The sequence below is a fragment of the Zonotrichia leucophrys genome, chromosome 2 (assembly GCF_028769735.1).
Source record: "Zonotrichia leucophrys gambelii isolate GWCS_2022_RI chromosome 2, RI_Zleu_2.0, whole genome shotgun sequence".
NCBI lineage: Eukaryota > Metazoa > Chordata > Aves > Passeriformes > Passerellidae > Zonotrichia > Zonotrichia leucophrys.
In genome coordinates, this window is record NC_088171.1 from 18052171 (window position 1) to 18070420 (window position 18250).

The window sequence follows — 18250 nt, forward strand, 5'->3', positions numbered from 1 at the left end:
AGTGGGTAGTCAATTTTAAGAGGAGAAAAGCAAAACCAGATTTGAGGCAGAGTTGCACACAAGCAGCAGCATTGACATCTGCATACTTCCCAAAACAAGGCATTCAACCTAACTCCAAAGCTAAGCTGAGATGGCAAATTAAAAAAAGAATGCAGACTTCAGAAAAATTTATACAGTTGTTTGGGGTTGGTTTTTTTCCCAAAAAGGCAACATGTGGTGTGGGATTCGATAGGGGGAGAAGGTAAAAAAGAAAATAGTCTGATTGTCCCAGTTATGACACTATATCAAAAGGCAAAAAAAAATTATTGGTAACATCCTTTTCAAAAGCGGAAGCAGAAAAAGACTCCTTTTAACCTGCACAAGGGTACTCCAGAAGTCAGAATGAAGGTCTGCCAGAAACCAGACTGATCTTAACAATTTGGATCATGTCCACAGAACTGTATTTACTAAGAGCATGTTGCTTGTACTGATGGTTAAACTGAACATAAAGATCAATAGTACCTGGAAAGGTGATAGAGAGAATGATCCCCTGAATGATTAGCCTTTGCTGCAAGAGGGAAGAACATATCCCACCTGCCTTCATTCTCCCTTCAGGATATAAAATGTCTTTCTACAGGGGATGCACTCAAAAATGCTGGTCACAGAACAAAGCCCAACTGGAGTTCTGAGGGCCAACACAACAGGTCAGCAGCTCCACTCCTCTGTGCTGAGATCACAGATTACTGCCTCTGCTCTTCAGCACCAACAAGGATTCACATTACATTAGTGAGAAGTGTCTGCAGGCTACAGACTGAAAGACCAATTCCTAATGTAAAGCTACTGCCGTAAAGCCATACAGCTATGGATGATCTGAATGGATAATTACAAACACTCTCACATCTGCAACCCAAAATTATTTGGGACTTAACCAAGGCAAGAAATAATATGGGAAAAAAAATCCCTCACAAAACACAAGGACTGTTCTTTGTAACAAAGTCTGTATCTTTGGAGAAAACAAATGGAGTGGAGCAAGAGCACTGACAAATGCTTGATGTTTACAATGGACAAGTGAGATTACAATGGTATTCTTTCCTTATAATAAAGTTATCCTTTCATGTAACTCTTACTAAAAGGGTGAGTGCGCAGCTGTTGTATGGAATTCATGCTTTTCAAGCCCTCCTCTTCCTCATCACTCTTTCCTGGACCAGGCTGTGAAGGTTGTGGCCCCAGTTTATGAGGACAGCTCCTTCAGCCTCAGTGATGCACACAGTGCTTCCCACCCACACCAACCTCCTTCTCCTTCCCACATCTGTGACCCATGGCAGTCTTTTCTTGTGCTACACACATACAAATTCCAACACAGTTAATGTAAAGCCTACGGAAAATTCAGTGAGAAGCAAGGACTTGAAAGTTGACACATCTCAATTATTACACGTATTTCAACACTTCCACCATTTAGCAGTGTTACAACAATGATAGACAAATACGAAAACATTTAAATTTGCTGCAGTATGACAAAGATTCAAAATGTCTCTCCATATCATCATGTAATCACCAAAGAAAATATTTTTAGGTCACACTTGTAACAAAAATGACTGCTATAATGTACCATTTTTTAAAAACAACGTTAGAAACCAGTTAGAATAATCCACTTATGCATAATTAAAAGCAACACTCAATCACCTATGGAAATGAAACATAGCTGAAATGTGCATTAAACATGCAAAAATATTTCTTCCTTAAGTAGCTCACTGAATAATACTTCATGAGAATTGGTTTTTATTCACAGTCTATGTAGCAATAAAGTGGTCCCTTAGAAAGCAATCATTATTGCAGAGAAAACCCAAATTTAAAAATTAAAACTCATTCTACTACCAAGAAAAAAATCAGTCTTACCATTTTTCACAAAAATATTCCCAAATATTCATATCAGGATGACAGCAGCATTTTATTTAGACATTTCTTTTAAACAAGCATCATATATTAGTTTTCCATATAAAAATTCTGTATAACTAAGCAACCAAGAAATGCCTCCTTCAGCCAGTGTATTTACTTTGAAGGACAGTGGAACATTGTGAATTACGGAGTTTAAGCTCTACAGCGCAAATATTTGCTCTCATGTGCTTAAAACCAATTTGTGCCATGCCTTGTATATATTGGAAGGTAATGATGTCTTATCATGGCTGGTAGAAGTCTACAAGTTCTGGAGTGCTGCTTTCTTTGACTTCCTTTCTTGGAAGAGAGATAAGATGCTTTGGCTGAGCTAAAATAACACTGTGACTATCCAACAGCATAAGACAGATATGATTAGGGATGGAACTGGACAAATGGTATCAAAAGTTTCTAAATTTTCAAGAGGAAAAAAAAAAGAGACATGCATTTGGTGGGGCTTTGAATGGTAGATGGGTTTAGAAATGCTCAATATGTATTACAAAGCCATCCGCCATTATCATGGAGCAGAACCCTCTCCAAGTGTCCTTTTTACATTTTCTCTCCATAAGAAAGGATTAAGATTAATGCACATTTTCAATCAAGTTTTACCAGTCTTTCGAATTACACAATTTCCAAGAGGAACTATCTGAAACACATGTTTTCATATTTCAAAATTACATTTATTAAAAACATTCATTCAGGAAAATACACTGCTCATATTGCTTCACTGCATTTCAGATGAAAACAGGTAACAGAATGTCTAAATTTCAAAAGAACCTATAACAATTTACTAAACAGCCCTCAGAATCCTCTAATTCTAGGACAGTATTCCATTGTAGTCTATTTGGAAAACTCCCAGTTTATAATGCAGCATTTGTAGTCCAATTAAATGCACCACCAAATCTATATTTTAGATCTTCCATCCACTCAAAGATTTAACCATTAGATACTTAGATAATATATGAAGGGATAAAAATATTTAAAACCTTGCACAAGCAGCAAGCCAGCATAATCCAAAATTTAATGTTATCTCTACTAAATCAATTTCAGAGGAGTTTTAAAGTAAGTTGAGATGCTTCCAGCTATTATCTAAGAAAATAAGAATCTGGATATATTGATTCCCTTTCTTCTACTGTAGTAGAAGAAAGAAACATTGAGCTTGTTATAGAAAAAGTGTCTAATGCAAATTATTTCTGAAAAAACTTACAAGCACATCTTCACACACTTATTAGAAGTTTAATAGAAAAAAGTGATTAGCAAAAGCAGCTGGCAATGGAAGAGAGTCTTGACACAAGTATAAATAAAGCAGAGTGGAAATGCAAAGCTCAGAAGGGATGCCACGTTTTCTGCACTAAATCAGACAGGAAAAATGAATCTACCAAGGATGAAAGAGCAGCTGACCACACAATCACAGCAGCTGAGCCTGGAAGGCACCTCTGAAAATCATCCAGTCCCAAGTTCTACTCAGAGCAGGCTCAGCTAAACCAGGTTGCCCAGGGTCCCATGCATTCTGAACATCACCAATGGTGGTCACTCCATCACATCCATGGACAGCCTGCTCTGCTGCCTGACTACCCTCACAGTGTAATCAAAAAGGGGTTTTTTACTGTTTCAGTCTGAAGCCCTACCTCTTGTCTTGTCACTGACCATCCCTGAGAGGAGTCTGCCTCTCCTTTACATAGAGAAAATCCCCAAAACTTCTCTTTTCTACACTGCACAGTCCCAGCTTGCTCAGCCTCTCCTCATTCCAGCAGTGCCCCAAACACCTGATGATTGTGGTGCCCTTGGCTGAACTCCTGCAGAGCATCCATGTCCCCTAACTGAGGAGCCCAGAGGTGGGCACAGCCCAGCAGAGGAGGCCTGAGCAGCGGGCAAAGCTGTGCCTAACACAGCCCCAAGGCTGTGCAAGCCTTGCAAGAGCACCCTGCCGGCTCGTGGTCAGCATGGTGCCCACCAGCACCCCCTGAACCTTTTGCACAAAGCTGCTTCCCAGCTGCTCCATCACCCATGGAAATGCAGCCTGTCCTGGTGCATGGGCTGAGGAGCAAAACAAGGACCAGTGTCCCCCCCCAGCCTCTGTAACATCTCAGGACAAAGCTGCTCTGGCAGGATGCCTCTATGCAAAGGACCAAGCAATTCACAGCTCCAAATACATGTATCTACAGATGTTCAGATACGCACGTTTATATAATGTTCACGTGTGCACACATAAACAGGTTAGCTGTAAATACATGTTAATTAATATAAACACACAGAAAAATATTTGAGGGTTGCAAATATTTCAGTTTATTAGCTGTAGAGAAAGTTCAATTTGTTTCTCAGCTCAAGCCAACTGAGTTAGTTTCATTTTAAAATGTACCTGTAAGACTATCTGGTTAAAATGAACAATATGGAACTCACTTTGATTAAATTAGAATGCACAGTTATACCTCTTCATGAATACTTCTTTTCCATAGCAAACCATATTTGAAAGATGAAAAATTATTAAAATGTTTAGATGGAATTGGTGGTGGAAAAAAAGTAGCTATTACATTCTGACAAAAAAACTAGAGTTCAGTAAGCAAATCCTACTACCTATTTCAGGCAAGTAAATGCAAACTGGTTGCCTTGAGAATAGTTGTGGTAAATCTGTGGACCAAATTTAACTTCAGAGGAATTCTGATGCTGCAGCAAGAAGAAAACAATATAAAAAATATTGTCTGATTGGTCTCTAAGCAATATCTACTTTCCCTCACCATCTTTTATAAGTTAAGGAATAATCAAAGACAATAAATATCTTACTTATCTAAGGTATTTTATATACATAGGATGTTTGGAAGAAGTGTGTTTGTTTTCACTACTTTTTCAGTGATAGAAAAAATAATAAAATCCTTATAGATGAATAATAATGCAATGCAGCAGGATGAAACAGCTTACAAAACAGTCAAAACACAAAAAGGCAGCAATACTCAAAAATCTGAAGATAAAAATCAAATGTTCTGCATTCCCATATGAGTACTGATGCTTAGTACATTCATAATCTCAAACAGCAATCGTCAAAAAAGTATTAAAGAAGCACAAAAAACTAAGAAATTTCCAGGACACCAGTCCTTGATAGCCATCAATTTACAGTACTGGCAAATGGAAACCAGAATAAAAAGTCATACAAATTACTGAGATTTAAACAAAAGCATAGATAACCCAAAAGCAGTCACTTTCATTTGCAAAAAAGCATTTACCTCTTAACAAAAGTCACCAACAAAAGTGACTGTATTTGAATGTCTAGCATTATAAAATTGTGCTTAAAAATAAAGCTAAATTATTTTTTTTTCCATTAAGGTTATTACTATGATTCAGTACATTGTTTTGAATATAAAGATTCAGCAGCTATTGTCTCCAGTTTTTCTTCATGAGAGTTTTTCTTCATATGTTTTCAAGATAACTTTAATTTTGAATAGAAAAACAAATGACCTTTAGTCTCCAGGCTAAATTAAACTTGCCTCTTGTGTAGGTATGATGAACTATGAAAAAAGCAGGAAAAATAGTAACTACAGTTGATAAAAGCTTTTTTTAAAGTAAGGCAGACAAGTTTTTTTCTATTAATTAACTTTCTCAAGCCTTGAAAAAAAAAATTTTCAAAGAAAAAATTAACTGCAGTATGTATGTGAGCAGAATTTTTCTATTTTAACGATGAAAAAACCCCTCTGCAATATATTACCTGAGTAAACTGACAGTTAACTCAAGAATAGAGTCTGCACAGTTTGTAAGAAGTTGTGTCCTTTGCAATGACAGCCACAGTGTGTTTATCTAAGAGGAGTTTGGGTGATTTAATTTTTGACCAGAATTCTATCACAAGTCAAGATCACTAACAAAACTATGAAGCTCATCAGACACAGGTTTCAGAAATGTATCAGGATGCCTAAGTTTTGCTGGAACTATCTGGATGATGGTGTGGGTACCTGCTGTGATGCACCCCAAAACCCCATTCTGAAGATGACCCAGCCTGAGCCCTGGCTGGAGCACATCTCAGCACACATGGCTGGCACACCTCTCTGCAGAAATCAGACTCTGGACAAGGTAATTCACACACCTGGAGATCACTCTTCAATTCCAGTCTATCAGTTTGGAGATAATAATTTTGCCTGTAGGCCAGCTATAAAATGCAGGTAAGAGTTTTGTATCACCTCACAAGATAAGCCTGTCAAATCTCTCACAGACTGGACCAGATGCTTTGAAACCAAAATGCTGCATATTTATCTAAGTGCACGTATCTAATTGAGCTTAATGCTACTAGAGGCATTTTTCAGACATTGCACAGGCCTCTGGACACAGTGATAACAACTGAGGACTCTAATGAAGCTGTGCTCTGTTTATGCCTGGGTTTGCTACAGCTTCTGCCCTTTTGCTCTGGGAAAGGCAATTCACAGCCAGCCTGCCATGAGGATGGCGCAGCCTGGCTCCAGTCCCCACGCTCCTCACTGCAAGGTTTTTTGTGCCTCCCAATATACCCTGATCCTCCTTCTCTTGCCCCAGCCACAGTTTTTCAGTCTCTCTCTTCCCTGCATCCAACCCCCTCTCTGCAACTTCCCCTTTGCTCCCACCACATACCTTTTTCTCATGTTCCACCAGCCAACTAAAATTCTGGGCCTCACCTCTTCCCTTCCCAAACACAAGGAGAAGAAGCACCAGCACAGCTAATCAGCATTGCCTGACTGAACTTCTCTGCTCAGCAGAGAAAGATGCAAAAACTGCAGCCACAGATCTGAAAGAACTGGAAACTGATGTAATGCTACATCACCTGTCATATGCAAGATAAACCAAAAATCCCAGAGCTATTTTAGTTTGACAGGCAACATCATTCAGCCAACCATTTACCTCTTTTCATGTTTTAACTTTGGGGGAAGGAAAAACAGAAGCAAATAGAACTGACCCAGATGAATTTAAATGCTCAAGTTAAGACTGCTAGCTAGGATGAAATAAATTTTTGCAAAGGTTTTCTTCTTTGAAGAAAACATTGATAACCAAGATTAGCTCCTGCAAAACACAGACTCATTTAAATTTTTTGTCTTTAAAGCAAAGATGCTGTAGCTAAGCAACCTGGCTCTTCTTTAAACTGAAAGCTGGTTTTCACAGCACCTTGTTTATCACTGAGAACTCCAACAAACCTCCACCTTATTTTATGTAACAGTGTCTGGGGGAGTGCCAGATTAGATCTGGTTTACTGTCATAAGGGGACTTTTCCCATGAATGCAGATGATGCAGAAGTTATTTTTAAAATAGCATCCAAAATGGTTTTTTGTGTCTACTGCATGCTCTTCAAATACCCTGAGCTGTTGGAGAGAACATGTCTGCTTCTGAATCCAAGATGTGCTGGTTATATTTTCTTTACCTGCACACTGAATGAGCCCTTCAACCCTTTCTGCCTTAGTTTCCCCCTTCAGCCCAGGATTTGACATAGCATTTAGTATTTGTTTGCTACCACTAATGATGTTGTTCTAAGACCAAATATATCCTGACATGCTTTCTGCTCTGGTTGGGTACTGCTCTGATCCTGCGTTGAATGCAATCCGGAGCTTCAAGAATGATTATTATTATTTCCAAATTAGAAGCTAACTATAGTCCATAAACGTATTCACTCAGACTGAATCACCAAACAGCTTTGATTTCAAATTCTTCTAATTCTGACTGCACTTTCCCTAATGGATAGGACAGAAAACACATGCAAGTAAAAAGCAAAATCAATGACATTGACTTTGACCCAGTGAGTTATGACTTCAGATGCTAATCTCTTGCCACAGTTCCCCTCCCACAGACTGTGCACATTAATAGCCTTTTCCCAGTCTGACAAGGGCACTGAAAAGCACTTGCTTGAAAAACCTGGAAAGCATTGGGTTCCCTCCACCCCCTCCCAACCCACTCCCATTACAATTCTATTTTTAACCAGCCCCCACCTCCTCCTTCTTCAGTTGCTTGTAACCTTGCATACAGTATAATAAAATATGATGGACCAAAATGTTTTGCTAAACAATGGAAAAAAGATTTTTTGGCTGCACTGCTCATTTGTTTTGCCTTCTCAGTTGGTTTTGTGTTTGTGCACAATAAATAAACACACAGTAGGCCTATGCATCCTTCTACAAACAGGGATATGCAGCCACTGTACACAGACAGCACCGCAGCCTTCTTGTTTACTCTGCTTCCCTCATTTCCTCCAGATATTTTTGCACGCTGTCATTTGTGGAATACTGCTGAAACCCAGAGGGATGTCAGCTGAGCCTGCCTCACACTGCAAGCTGTTGGCAGGCTCATTAAGGCCGGGGAGCAGTGTGGAGTCTGCTGCCCCTGCTCACAGACTGACGCTGCTGGCTGCAAGGACCCAGCCACGCTCAGGGGCCACACCAGCTGATTTCTTCAGATGCTCCTCAGCCCTGCCTGACATTATTGCTGCTGGCTCCACAAGGACGCTAAAGTTGTTACTAAAAGTGCCAGCAGCTGCTGTCAGCATTTATGGAGAGGAAATCCAATATAGTAGAAGTCTTTAAGGGTTTCCAACAGGGTAAAAGTGCATGTTTTCTTACTCCCATTACCTGCCTTGAGTGTACATTGTACAGCACTGCCTGTACAATGAAATTACTTTGCATTTGTTATTGGGTAACTACACTTTTTCTGTTTGTAAATATCAGGCTTGTCTGCATCATTTTATGATCTACCCAACTTAATTATTTCTAACTCTGCAGATATTACTTGTCACATTTGTTGCAGCCCCAGAGAATCCAAATATCTTGCCCAATAGCTTTTGGGGAAGCCATTGCCTATTTGGGAGTCAAAGAGAAGGCAGGAAGCAGAATGCAGCTCTCTCTCACAAAAGCCACCTGGCCATCAACCTCTTTTTGGCTGATCAAGTTATTAAAAGGAGAAAAGGATAACAACTGAAATAGACTTTAGCCATGGCTGCAATTTGGCTTTCCTGTGTTAAGTATCACTTAACTTCCTGCTTAATTAGGTTGAGCAGTGTCCAGTTACCCTGTGGTTTAACAAGGGCACTCTTGTTCATCTAGGCTGCTACAAATCAGGGATGCATGTGTATTGCCCACAAAGGAGAGCAAATCAGGAAAAAATCCCAGTCACTGATTTCTTGCAGCATCCTGAGAAGGATTTGGAGAAAGGAGAGGAAAGCTGGGATGCTCTGTACTGCAAAGGCCAAGTACACATATTACAAATTTGATTAGTTGAATTAAAAATGGGGAATTCAAAGTTCTTAGTGCTTGGTCTTTTCCTGTCTTTTTTTGTACTTGAGGGCACCATACATAAAGCAAGATCCACCAATCCTAAGGAACACCTAAATCTAAGGACAGATGGAAGTTTAAGGAAGATTAGTTATGTCTCAGCATTTTGCATATTTGAATCATAATATTCCCAAATCACTCAACCTGACACTGGTTTTTTTTTCCAAGCAAGGACTAACACTATAACTATTGCATCACAATCAGGTTGTTCTAGATTGACCTTCCAAAGACAAATCCCAGTGCCACAGTTAGCATCATCACCTAGCACTGCTGTGCCAGACTATGTGAAGGCAATACAGTACTTTCAACAACAGTCTCTATTTTCTGGAAGAAGTTGGATCCCATTCATGCCTTCCCTTTTTTCTGTCTAGCACATACAGACCACTGGCTTACCATATGTTTCCATGCACCTCCATCTCCCTCATTTCAACTGATTTTAATTTAGAAAATAAACGCTTCAGAACAGCACAGAAAGTAGGAGAATTTGTCTGCCATGTATCTAGTAGGTTTTAGCCACTATAAAAGCATTTTGATTAATCCACAACTTTGGTCCTTTCCTCCCATTCTTGCACAAAGTCATTCTCTATTTTCATAGCATTGGGAAAGGAGGGAGCTGTATTTCCAAAAATTTTAAATATTCTGAAATACTGAGCTCCACGCCTTTGGTTTAGTAATATTGGAGGCCTGGACCCATGGTATGGGCTATGAAGTAAACATTTCAGAGCCAAATCAGAAATTCACTATGGCCAAGGCTTATCAAACACTCTGCACAGAGGCCATGCTGCAGTAAATACTCAAGTCACCTAACAAAACTGAAGTGAGCAAGGAGGGTCTAACTAGAGCAGAACTGGAAATCCAGAGATCTCCTGGATTCTCTTCCCACTCTGCTGGAGACAGACTTTGTAAATGGGGGCAGAGCATTCAACCATCAGCAGGTATTTGTTTAACTGCCCCTAGGAGGATAAGAGAGAGCACAGGGAATATGATTTCATTGGCATTTATAAGAAAAACTGTGTGGAAAATATGGTTGCACAACTATGTAAGTCACCCTTATTGCACAGAGTGGGTTCCAATGAAACAAGTATGAGACCTTCTCCTGGGTTCAGCTGTGGTAGTTTCTGCTCAGTATCTGGTACAGAGCTGTGTTCTGGATTTTCTGTGAGATAGCAACAGCCAAAACACCAGTGTGCTAAGCAATGCCTGCATTGAGTCAAGGGCTTTCCAGTTTCCCAAGCTCTGCACAAGAAGCAAGCAGAGCCAGGACAGCTGACCCGAGCCGGCCAGAGGGATAGCCCACACCATGGAACATCCTGCCTGGTGGCATGGATATAAGCTGGGAAGAGTTGGGCAGGAGGGGTCACTTGCTGCTGGAGGATAGGACAGGCATGGGTCAGCAGGTGATATTGTGCATCACTGGTTGTTTTCTGGTTTAATTTTCCTTTTTTTCCCCATCTTTATAGCAATAGTACCTTTTATTATCACTATTATTACCATATTGCTTTGTTTCCATTATTAAACTGTTCTTAGCCCACCAGCTTTATCTTTTTTCCCCAGTTCTCCACCCCATGGCAGTGGGGACAGGGGAAATGAAGGAATGACTGCCTGGGACTGAGCTGCCAGCTGGGGCTAAGCCACAAGAGACACAGGATTGGATTCTTCCCCTTTTATTCTGCATTGCAGTTTACAATCCCACCCCTCTGCTGACATATTTTGCTCATAAGACATTAGGAGAAGGAGGAGAACTTGCCAAAGTATATTATCACAATTGGGATAACTAGAATTTATTTAAAAAACAAGGTTTACCAGATCACATGGGAAACAGTATTTTCTTCTAGGAAGAAACAGGAGCGACTTCAAAAGCGTTCCCTTCACAATTCAGAAGTCAAAAAGTAGCCAAGAAATAATTTTCTTTTTCACTTGCAGAAATGTTTAGACTTAAATTAGTCTTTATCAATGACTTGATTTTGCATTTCAAGTTTATTTCATGAAAAAAATCACAGAGAAAAATACAAAAAAAAAGATGCTTACAAAAATTCTGAGTTCTTCTTGCTCAAAAATGTTAGCAGCTGAATTCATCAAAACCAACAACTTTTCTAAATTTAGACTTGGCTTTGATAAATTGGCATTTTACAGAAAATTAGGCAAGCATTTCCTGACTTCTGGTAGACGAATGTCAATTTCCCCTACATTTTAATTGTCCTTTCCAAAAGTACAGAAGTGCATAAGATACCCACCCTCACAGAAAACAAATGAGTGCCTTTGAAATCACCTTTACACAGGAGAATTAAAAGAAAAACCAAAATGTATTCTGTTTAAAAGTTTCATTGAATATATAACACAGGCCAGGCCGAAGGATCCATGATTTGCTGACAGATGGAACCAGACAGAGACCTTCAGAAGAAAGAGGAAGCAGGAAGGAGCTGAGCACAAACATTTTAGTCAGCTCTGTCAAAATGTTGGCATTTCTACTAGGAAGGAATTACAGTATCCAATTCTGCCTGTTATTCTGTATCACTCTATCAAATGACCATGTACTTCTGAATAATTACCATTAGCATTTCAGCTACTAGATTTTGCAAAGTTATCCAAGCAAAAGTGACACTGACATTAAAATCCTATTTTGATTTTGAGCACAAAATAATTGTTTGACTTGCAAAGCAGAACTTCATAAATTATTTCATTGGTAATCTTTTCCCCTGTAACTGTTATCTCTTCACAATAACTTTGCTTCTGTTTCAACATCAATGGTTCCAAAATGCAGGCACTCCTGAAATTCATGCATCCCATAACACCTCACACAGAAAGATTCCTTCAGCCCCACAAACCACATTCAATGTCAGTAAAACACATAACATTTATACTACAGAACAGTGCTCAGTGTAGATATCTGTTACTGAAGTGAGGTCCCTGAGGGACAGACATACCTCAGAATTGTTGAGATGACACCTGTGTGTCCCTGAGAACCATCCCTCACTCGAGCACTGGTCAATGTCCACCTTCTGCAGATTGATGTCCACTTTGACAACACCTCTGAAAGCAGAGAGGAAACACAACCACAGAAATAGGTTAAGCTTTTTTTGTGATGCTGCAGCCTGAAAAGCAGAACAACCTCTTTCTTCTAAATATGGAATTTGATAAAATGTCTAAAACCAGAAAAGTTTTGTGCTCCCAGAGCATGGTCACAGAAATATTCTTATTTTAGACCTTACTGAGATGTACTATGGACAAGAGGTCAGTAAATCTAACACATTAAGACTAGGGTGGCAGTTAAGAGCAAGTTGTATGTTCAAACAATGTCATGCCCTGACATTTTATTGTGCAGCAAAGACCCAAAATAAATACAGTGAAAGAGCTGCACTACTTTTTCAGAAGCCAACAACCTTCCCAGGCAGTTTTGAGTGCAAGGTACCAGACACTGCACCTCACCCCACATCCAGCAAAAACTACATTCTCCCCTTTGCACCAGGGAACCCTATTTACCAAAACAACTGGCAAAAGCCTTTTTTGTACACTCCCTGGAGACAACCCAGCCTCCAGAGACACTCAGGCCTCTTCTCTGCAGCTCAACATCCTCCTCCAGCATCCAAGCCCTCTCCCCACACCTCTGCCACCTGGCCCTGCAATAAAACCTGATACAACATCAGAAAGCTGCACAAGCCACCAACAGATCACTGATCTCTGTGTAGGGAAAAAAGTTTCCTACACACACATGTCCTGAAGGACCATCTAAATTGTGTAAGTCCTATACCAAGAAGTCTCTCATCAACAGTTTACCTCAAAAATGCTTTTGAAAGAAAAGCTAACAAGCCAATTTCAAAGCTGACACTCTGTTGCATAAAAAACTTGAAAATCATCAGAAGAAAAAAGGTACAAAACTGTATATCTATGTCTTTTTTTAAAAGTCTTTAAAGATCTACATATTCCTCAGAATGACCTAGGATGCATTTATAGCATAATTTTGTCACAGCATGACATCTATGACTGTAGTCCAGACTTGACAAAAATGTCAATATGCAACCTCTAGTTACTAAATCATTACACAAACTCATTCATAGTGGATGAATGCTCTGTGCTAATTTCTTACATCCAGAATACCATTCCTTTCAAGTCAATCATTTCAGCCACTTGGGACAGATGTTTTCATTTCTACAGTCTGGACTTCCACAACTTCACAAACACCACCATCTCCCTTCTTTCAGGCTGTGAACCAACAAGGGCATGGCCCAGCCTCTATCTCAGAAGCACCTCAGTCACCTCAAAGTGTGTTCCCTCTTTTAATTAATGCTCATAACACAATAATTGCAACAAGACAGCTACAGAGCCACGTATTTGAGAGGATATGTACAAGCAAAATTAGAACATAAGAGTGAGCTTGATCAAAACCAGGACAATGCTGTTCCCTCATATCTGACCCCAGTACAGCAAGAGTCCACAACAACTAAATTTGGACATTCATCTTCAGGCATGCTGTATAGTAAATGGAAAAACACAACTACATCATGTAAGTGGTCAGAAGAATGCATGAGAAAATTACATAAAACAGACAGTAGGAAGTTAGACAGTACAGGAGCACTCAATCCCACTCAGTCTCCTGACTAGAATCTAAACAATATAATGCTGGGCACATTTAGAAATTGCTTGAAATACTTAAGTGCTGGTTCTAGCAAGTTAAAATGGCACACACCACACTTCTGGAATATTCTGATATATTTTTAGGTTTTGCCTTTGTACACTTGTTTTGAACAGCAGTTTCACCAGGGACTGCTCAAACCATGTTTCTACCCCAAGAAACTGTTTTTTCCATGTTCTGGGTGAGCAATAACTTGAAGAGGAAAAACTGTCATACTGCACAGATTCTCTCTTTAAAATGATGTCAGTGGATTACAAATTTAACCTGGCAAGAAGGTGCCTGATTCAGATGCCCATGGCAGTGGAGACAACAGATCACTCATCTGGTCATGTGTAGATCCCACCAGGTATGTTTCTAATGTTTTCTGGACCTTTTTGAGATAATACAAATATTAGTGTGTGGGCAGAGGACAGGACCTGTTCTGCAAATGAATACTCTCCCCATGGCTGCAGACAGGCACAAAACAGGCAGCAGGACCAGGACCAACACTACTCCTTGCTCTCCTAATTCATGTTGTACACCAGTGACATTGGCAAAAATACCAAGGATTAGCATCATCCTGACTACTCCAAATAAATCAGTTTGTACAGTAGGAAAAGCAGCAATGATTCAACTTTGATGGAAATGCAACCCATTCACCTGAAGCACCTGATGGAAGAAGGTTTCATTTCCTTTGCATGGGAAGTTTTTCCCTTGTGTACATTTTGTTTTTAACTAGTAGGAGAGGAAACTCACCTTTCCCTCCTCAAACATTTCTGCAAAGAGAAGTACAGATTTCAAATATAGGACAAACTAATCACTGCCTAAAGAGAAGGAAACAGCTTTAAGAGTTTGCTGTATCACAAGAAAGTCTTGTAGAAGCAGAGTGCCAGTAAAAAAAGCATATAAACATTTTCCAAAGAAAACTTACCTAGAGGTTACTTATGAGAAAGACAACACACACAAGCCAGAGAAATTAGGGTCATTAAGTAGACTGAGAAGGCATTTCAGTATGGTCTTGTACCAGAAGTGCTGCAATTTGGAGAATTCATGGCATGTTCCAGTGGGACAAGAAAGCATCAGAAAGCAGGAGAGCATCCTAACACTCAGAGCCATGTACTGGAAAGAAAGGAATATACTTCTGGGCTTCTCACATCAGAACTGATTAAAGAACTTACATCCTTTGAAAGCTCTTTAACACAATTACTTTGTCAAAAATAGATGTGAAAATCAGATTCATACAGCAACTATCATTGGAAGAAGCCTCTTGTGATGAATCCAATCAGCTCAAAGCAGGCTCTTAAGTTGGGGTTTTTTATATTTTCAATAATGGAGAGTTCACCATCTCTGGGAAACCCAATCTTGTCACTGACCAAACTCACAGTGTCCATAAAAAAGATTTCTGATGTTTAAATGAAATTTCTTGTATTTCAGTTTGTGCCTCTTGGTCTTTCCATCCTTTCATTGAATAAGGCTGAGAAAGGTCTGTCTCTCTCTTCTTTACACTTTTTCACCAGGTACTTACACACAAAATGCCCCTGAAGCCTTTTCTTCTCCAGGTTGATCAGTCCCTCTTGTACATCAGATGCTCCAACCTTTAACTGTCTGTGTGGCCTTGCACCAGGTTTGCTTCAGTACATCCATATCTCCTGTGCTGAGGAGCCCAGAAGTGGACAAAGCACTCTTAATGGGGCACCAGGCTGGGGAAAGAGGGAGGATCACTTCCCTCAACCCATCAGCAAAACCTCCTCTCACCAGCCAGGAGGCTGCTGGCTCTCTCTGCCACAAGCACACATTGGTGATTCATGTCAAACCAGTGCCCACCAGGAGTGTATCAAAAGTGACTGACCTCCAGATGGTCACCAGCTATCTGTACACAGAAGGCTGCTGAGTTGGTTGAACACTATTTTCCCCCTCAGAAATCCATGCTGACTACTCCCAATCACATTCCTCCTCTTCCTGTGTTCCAGAAGGAGTTTTCACAATTATTTGCTCCATCACCTTCGCAGGGAATGAGGTGAGACTGATCAGCCTGTAGTTCTTGGATTTTCCAACATCTTTTGTCACAAAGTACACTTTTCCATTCAATAGTTTTCATTCCAAAGACCTTGGAAAGGACCTTTAAGGTCACTGAGCTCTAGCTATTAACCAAACATTGCCAAAGTCACCATCAAACTGTGTCTATAAGTGCCACATCTTCTAAATACCTCCAGGGAGGGTAACTCAACCCTGGCAGCCTGTTCTGATGCATGACAATCCTTTCAGTGAAGTGAGTTTTCCTCATATCTGTCACAGACATCTTTTATGAAAAATCCGTTCCTTAGCATTTTTTTCTCCTGAGAAGCCTCAAGAACAAAATGTAAACAATGGTCATCTGCTGCTGTGGAATGCAACAGGTGCATCTGTGATTGGTCTCATGCAGTTGTTTCTAATTAATGGCCAATCACAGTCAGCTGGCTCAGACTCTGGTCAGTCACAAGCCTTTGTTATCATTCCTTCCTTTTCTATTCTTAGCTAGCCTTCTGATGAAATACTTTCTTCTATTCTTTTAGTATAGTTTTAACATACTATATATCAGAAAATAATAAATCAAGCCTTCTGAAACATGGAGTAAAAATCCTTGTCTCTTCCTTCATCCTAAGACCCCTGTGAACACAGTCACAAATATCCAATGAAAACTCTGGCACAACTTGAAGACATTTCTTCTTGTCCTGTCACTTGGGAGAAGAGACCAACCCCCACGTGGCCCCAGCCTCCTTTCAGGCAGTTGTAGAGAGCAGTAAGATCTCCCCTCCTCTTCTCTGGACTAAACTCCCCAGCTCCCTCCTCATAGGACTTGTGCTCCAGACCCTTCACCAGCCCCACTGCCCTTCCCTGGACTTGCTCCAGCCCTTTTAATGGCTGTCCTGAAGTGAGGGGCCCAAAAGTGAACACAGGATTTGAGGTACAGCCTCACCAGTGCCTCACCAGGGGAATGATCACTTCCCTGCTCCTGCTGGCCACACTATTGCTGATACAAGACATTCATGATCACAGTCATGCTCAGATAGAGTCTCCATATCCCTCCCAGGTTATGTGGCCCTCTTCCACCTGCACTTTCAATTTATGCTTCAGTTTTGTCAGGATCACAGCCATCCAAGCTCAAAAATATTTTCATAATACCTCTTCCAGAAATACTACAAAATTCTTTCATTTCAAACTAGACGTGTTCCTTTTGCTTCTCTCATACTAAAGTTTTTCTTACAAGAATGTTTGTCTTTCACAAAACTCAATCTTCATGAACTCACTGCAAACTTTTTTACCTACACTCTTCTCCCACCTGCAGTTCTTCTGTAGCACAACCTGAACTTTTGACATAGCTAAGTTGTTCTGGTTTTCCCTTTTCTCAGAGCTTTGTGAGTTTCTGGGGTGAAAATCTACAGTAAGAAGAAACAGGACAGTGCAGGAGCAGGAAAGCAATCTCTCCTTACAGTTACAAGCTGCCACAGGACTTCAACTGTTGCCCCCCATGATGCACATTATTATTACTTTTTCTCTAGACCTCTGCAATTCATGTTTCATAGTAACATCATAGTTCTGAAGTAGTACAGGGCCTGAAACTACCTGAGGATACAGTGCTTTAAAAAGCAAAATTTCTTGAAGCATATATGTGGCATTTATAAAAGGTGTCATGATGGTACAAGAGTTCCATGAGTTCATTTGAGATCCATTTTAAAACACCACCTCAGACTTGTACCCCACTGCAATTACACACAGCACACTAATATATGTACACAATAGATTTCTGAAATTCATCTGTGATTAATACAGTAGCTGGCACAGCCTGTTTAGCCACCCACATTTCCAGTTATTTTTGATTCAGCATTCAGAAAATGGAACATATGAAAGAACACATCCTCCTAGAATGTATATGGACCAACTCCCTGTGTTATATTTATCGAACTAATTGGGAATAATTGCAGTGTTGCTATCTTGGTGTAAGCAATCAAGACAAATATCAAGGGTGTAAGAGTAGACTCAGCTTGTCAGAGTAACACATTCATCCACACCAGCAATGCTGCCTGGCTCAACACAAGCCACAGCCATAAGTTAATAACAATATTACTGGTAATTGTGGACCATCTGGCAGGTAAGTATATTTTGTTAATCTCCTTGAAACAATACATATGTGTTTCCTGACACAATTTTACAGTCCTTACAAACACAAAAGAAATATCTAAGGATTGCATGTCCATGTTAAACATGCAGTTAAGAAAGAATTAGTTGAATTATATATAAGATAATCACTGAAGAATGATGTCATCAAGGATTTTCTGTCAGGTCAGAGGTTTGATTTAAGAGGCTTTAATGCGTGTCTGTATTTCCAGTACTACTGTTTGTTGGCATGCTGCTTGCCTTGAAATCTGTGCCAGAAATTGATTTAAGCTTATTTTCCCAAACTACTAGCTATCTTGATAGTTTCAGTAGT

The 18250-nt window shown here is 40.0% G+C and overlaps 1 protein-coding gene across 1 annotated transcript in view; it reads right to left on the reverse strand.

Annotated features, from left to right (window-relative positions):
• GPR158 (G protein-coupled receptor 158) overlaps positions 1-18250 on the reverse strand; it is a 199993-nt gene that overhangs the window by 171449 nt on the left and 10294 nt on the right. The window contains exon 2 of the mRNA XM_064704089.1: positions 12098-12203. Coding sequence (XP_064560159.1) covers positions 12098-12203 — 106 coding nt within the window. The remainder of the gene's footprint in view (positions 1-12097; positions 12204-18250) is intronic.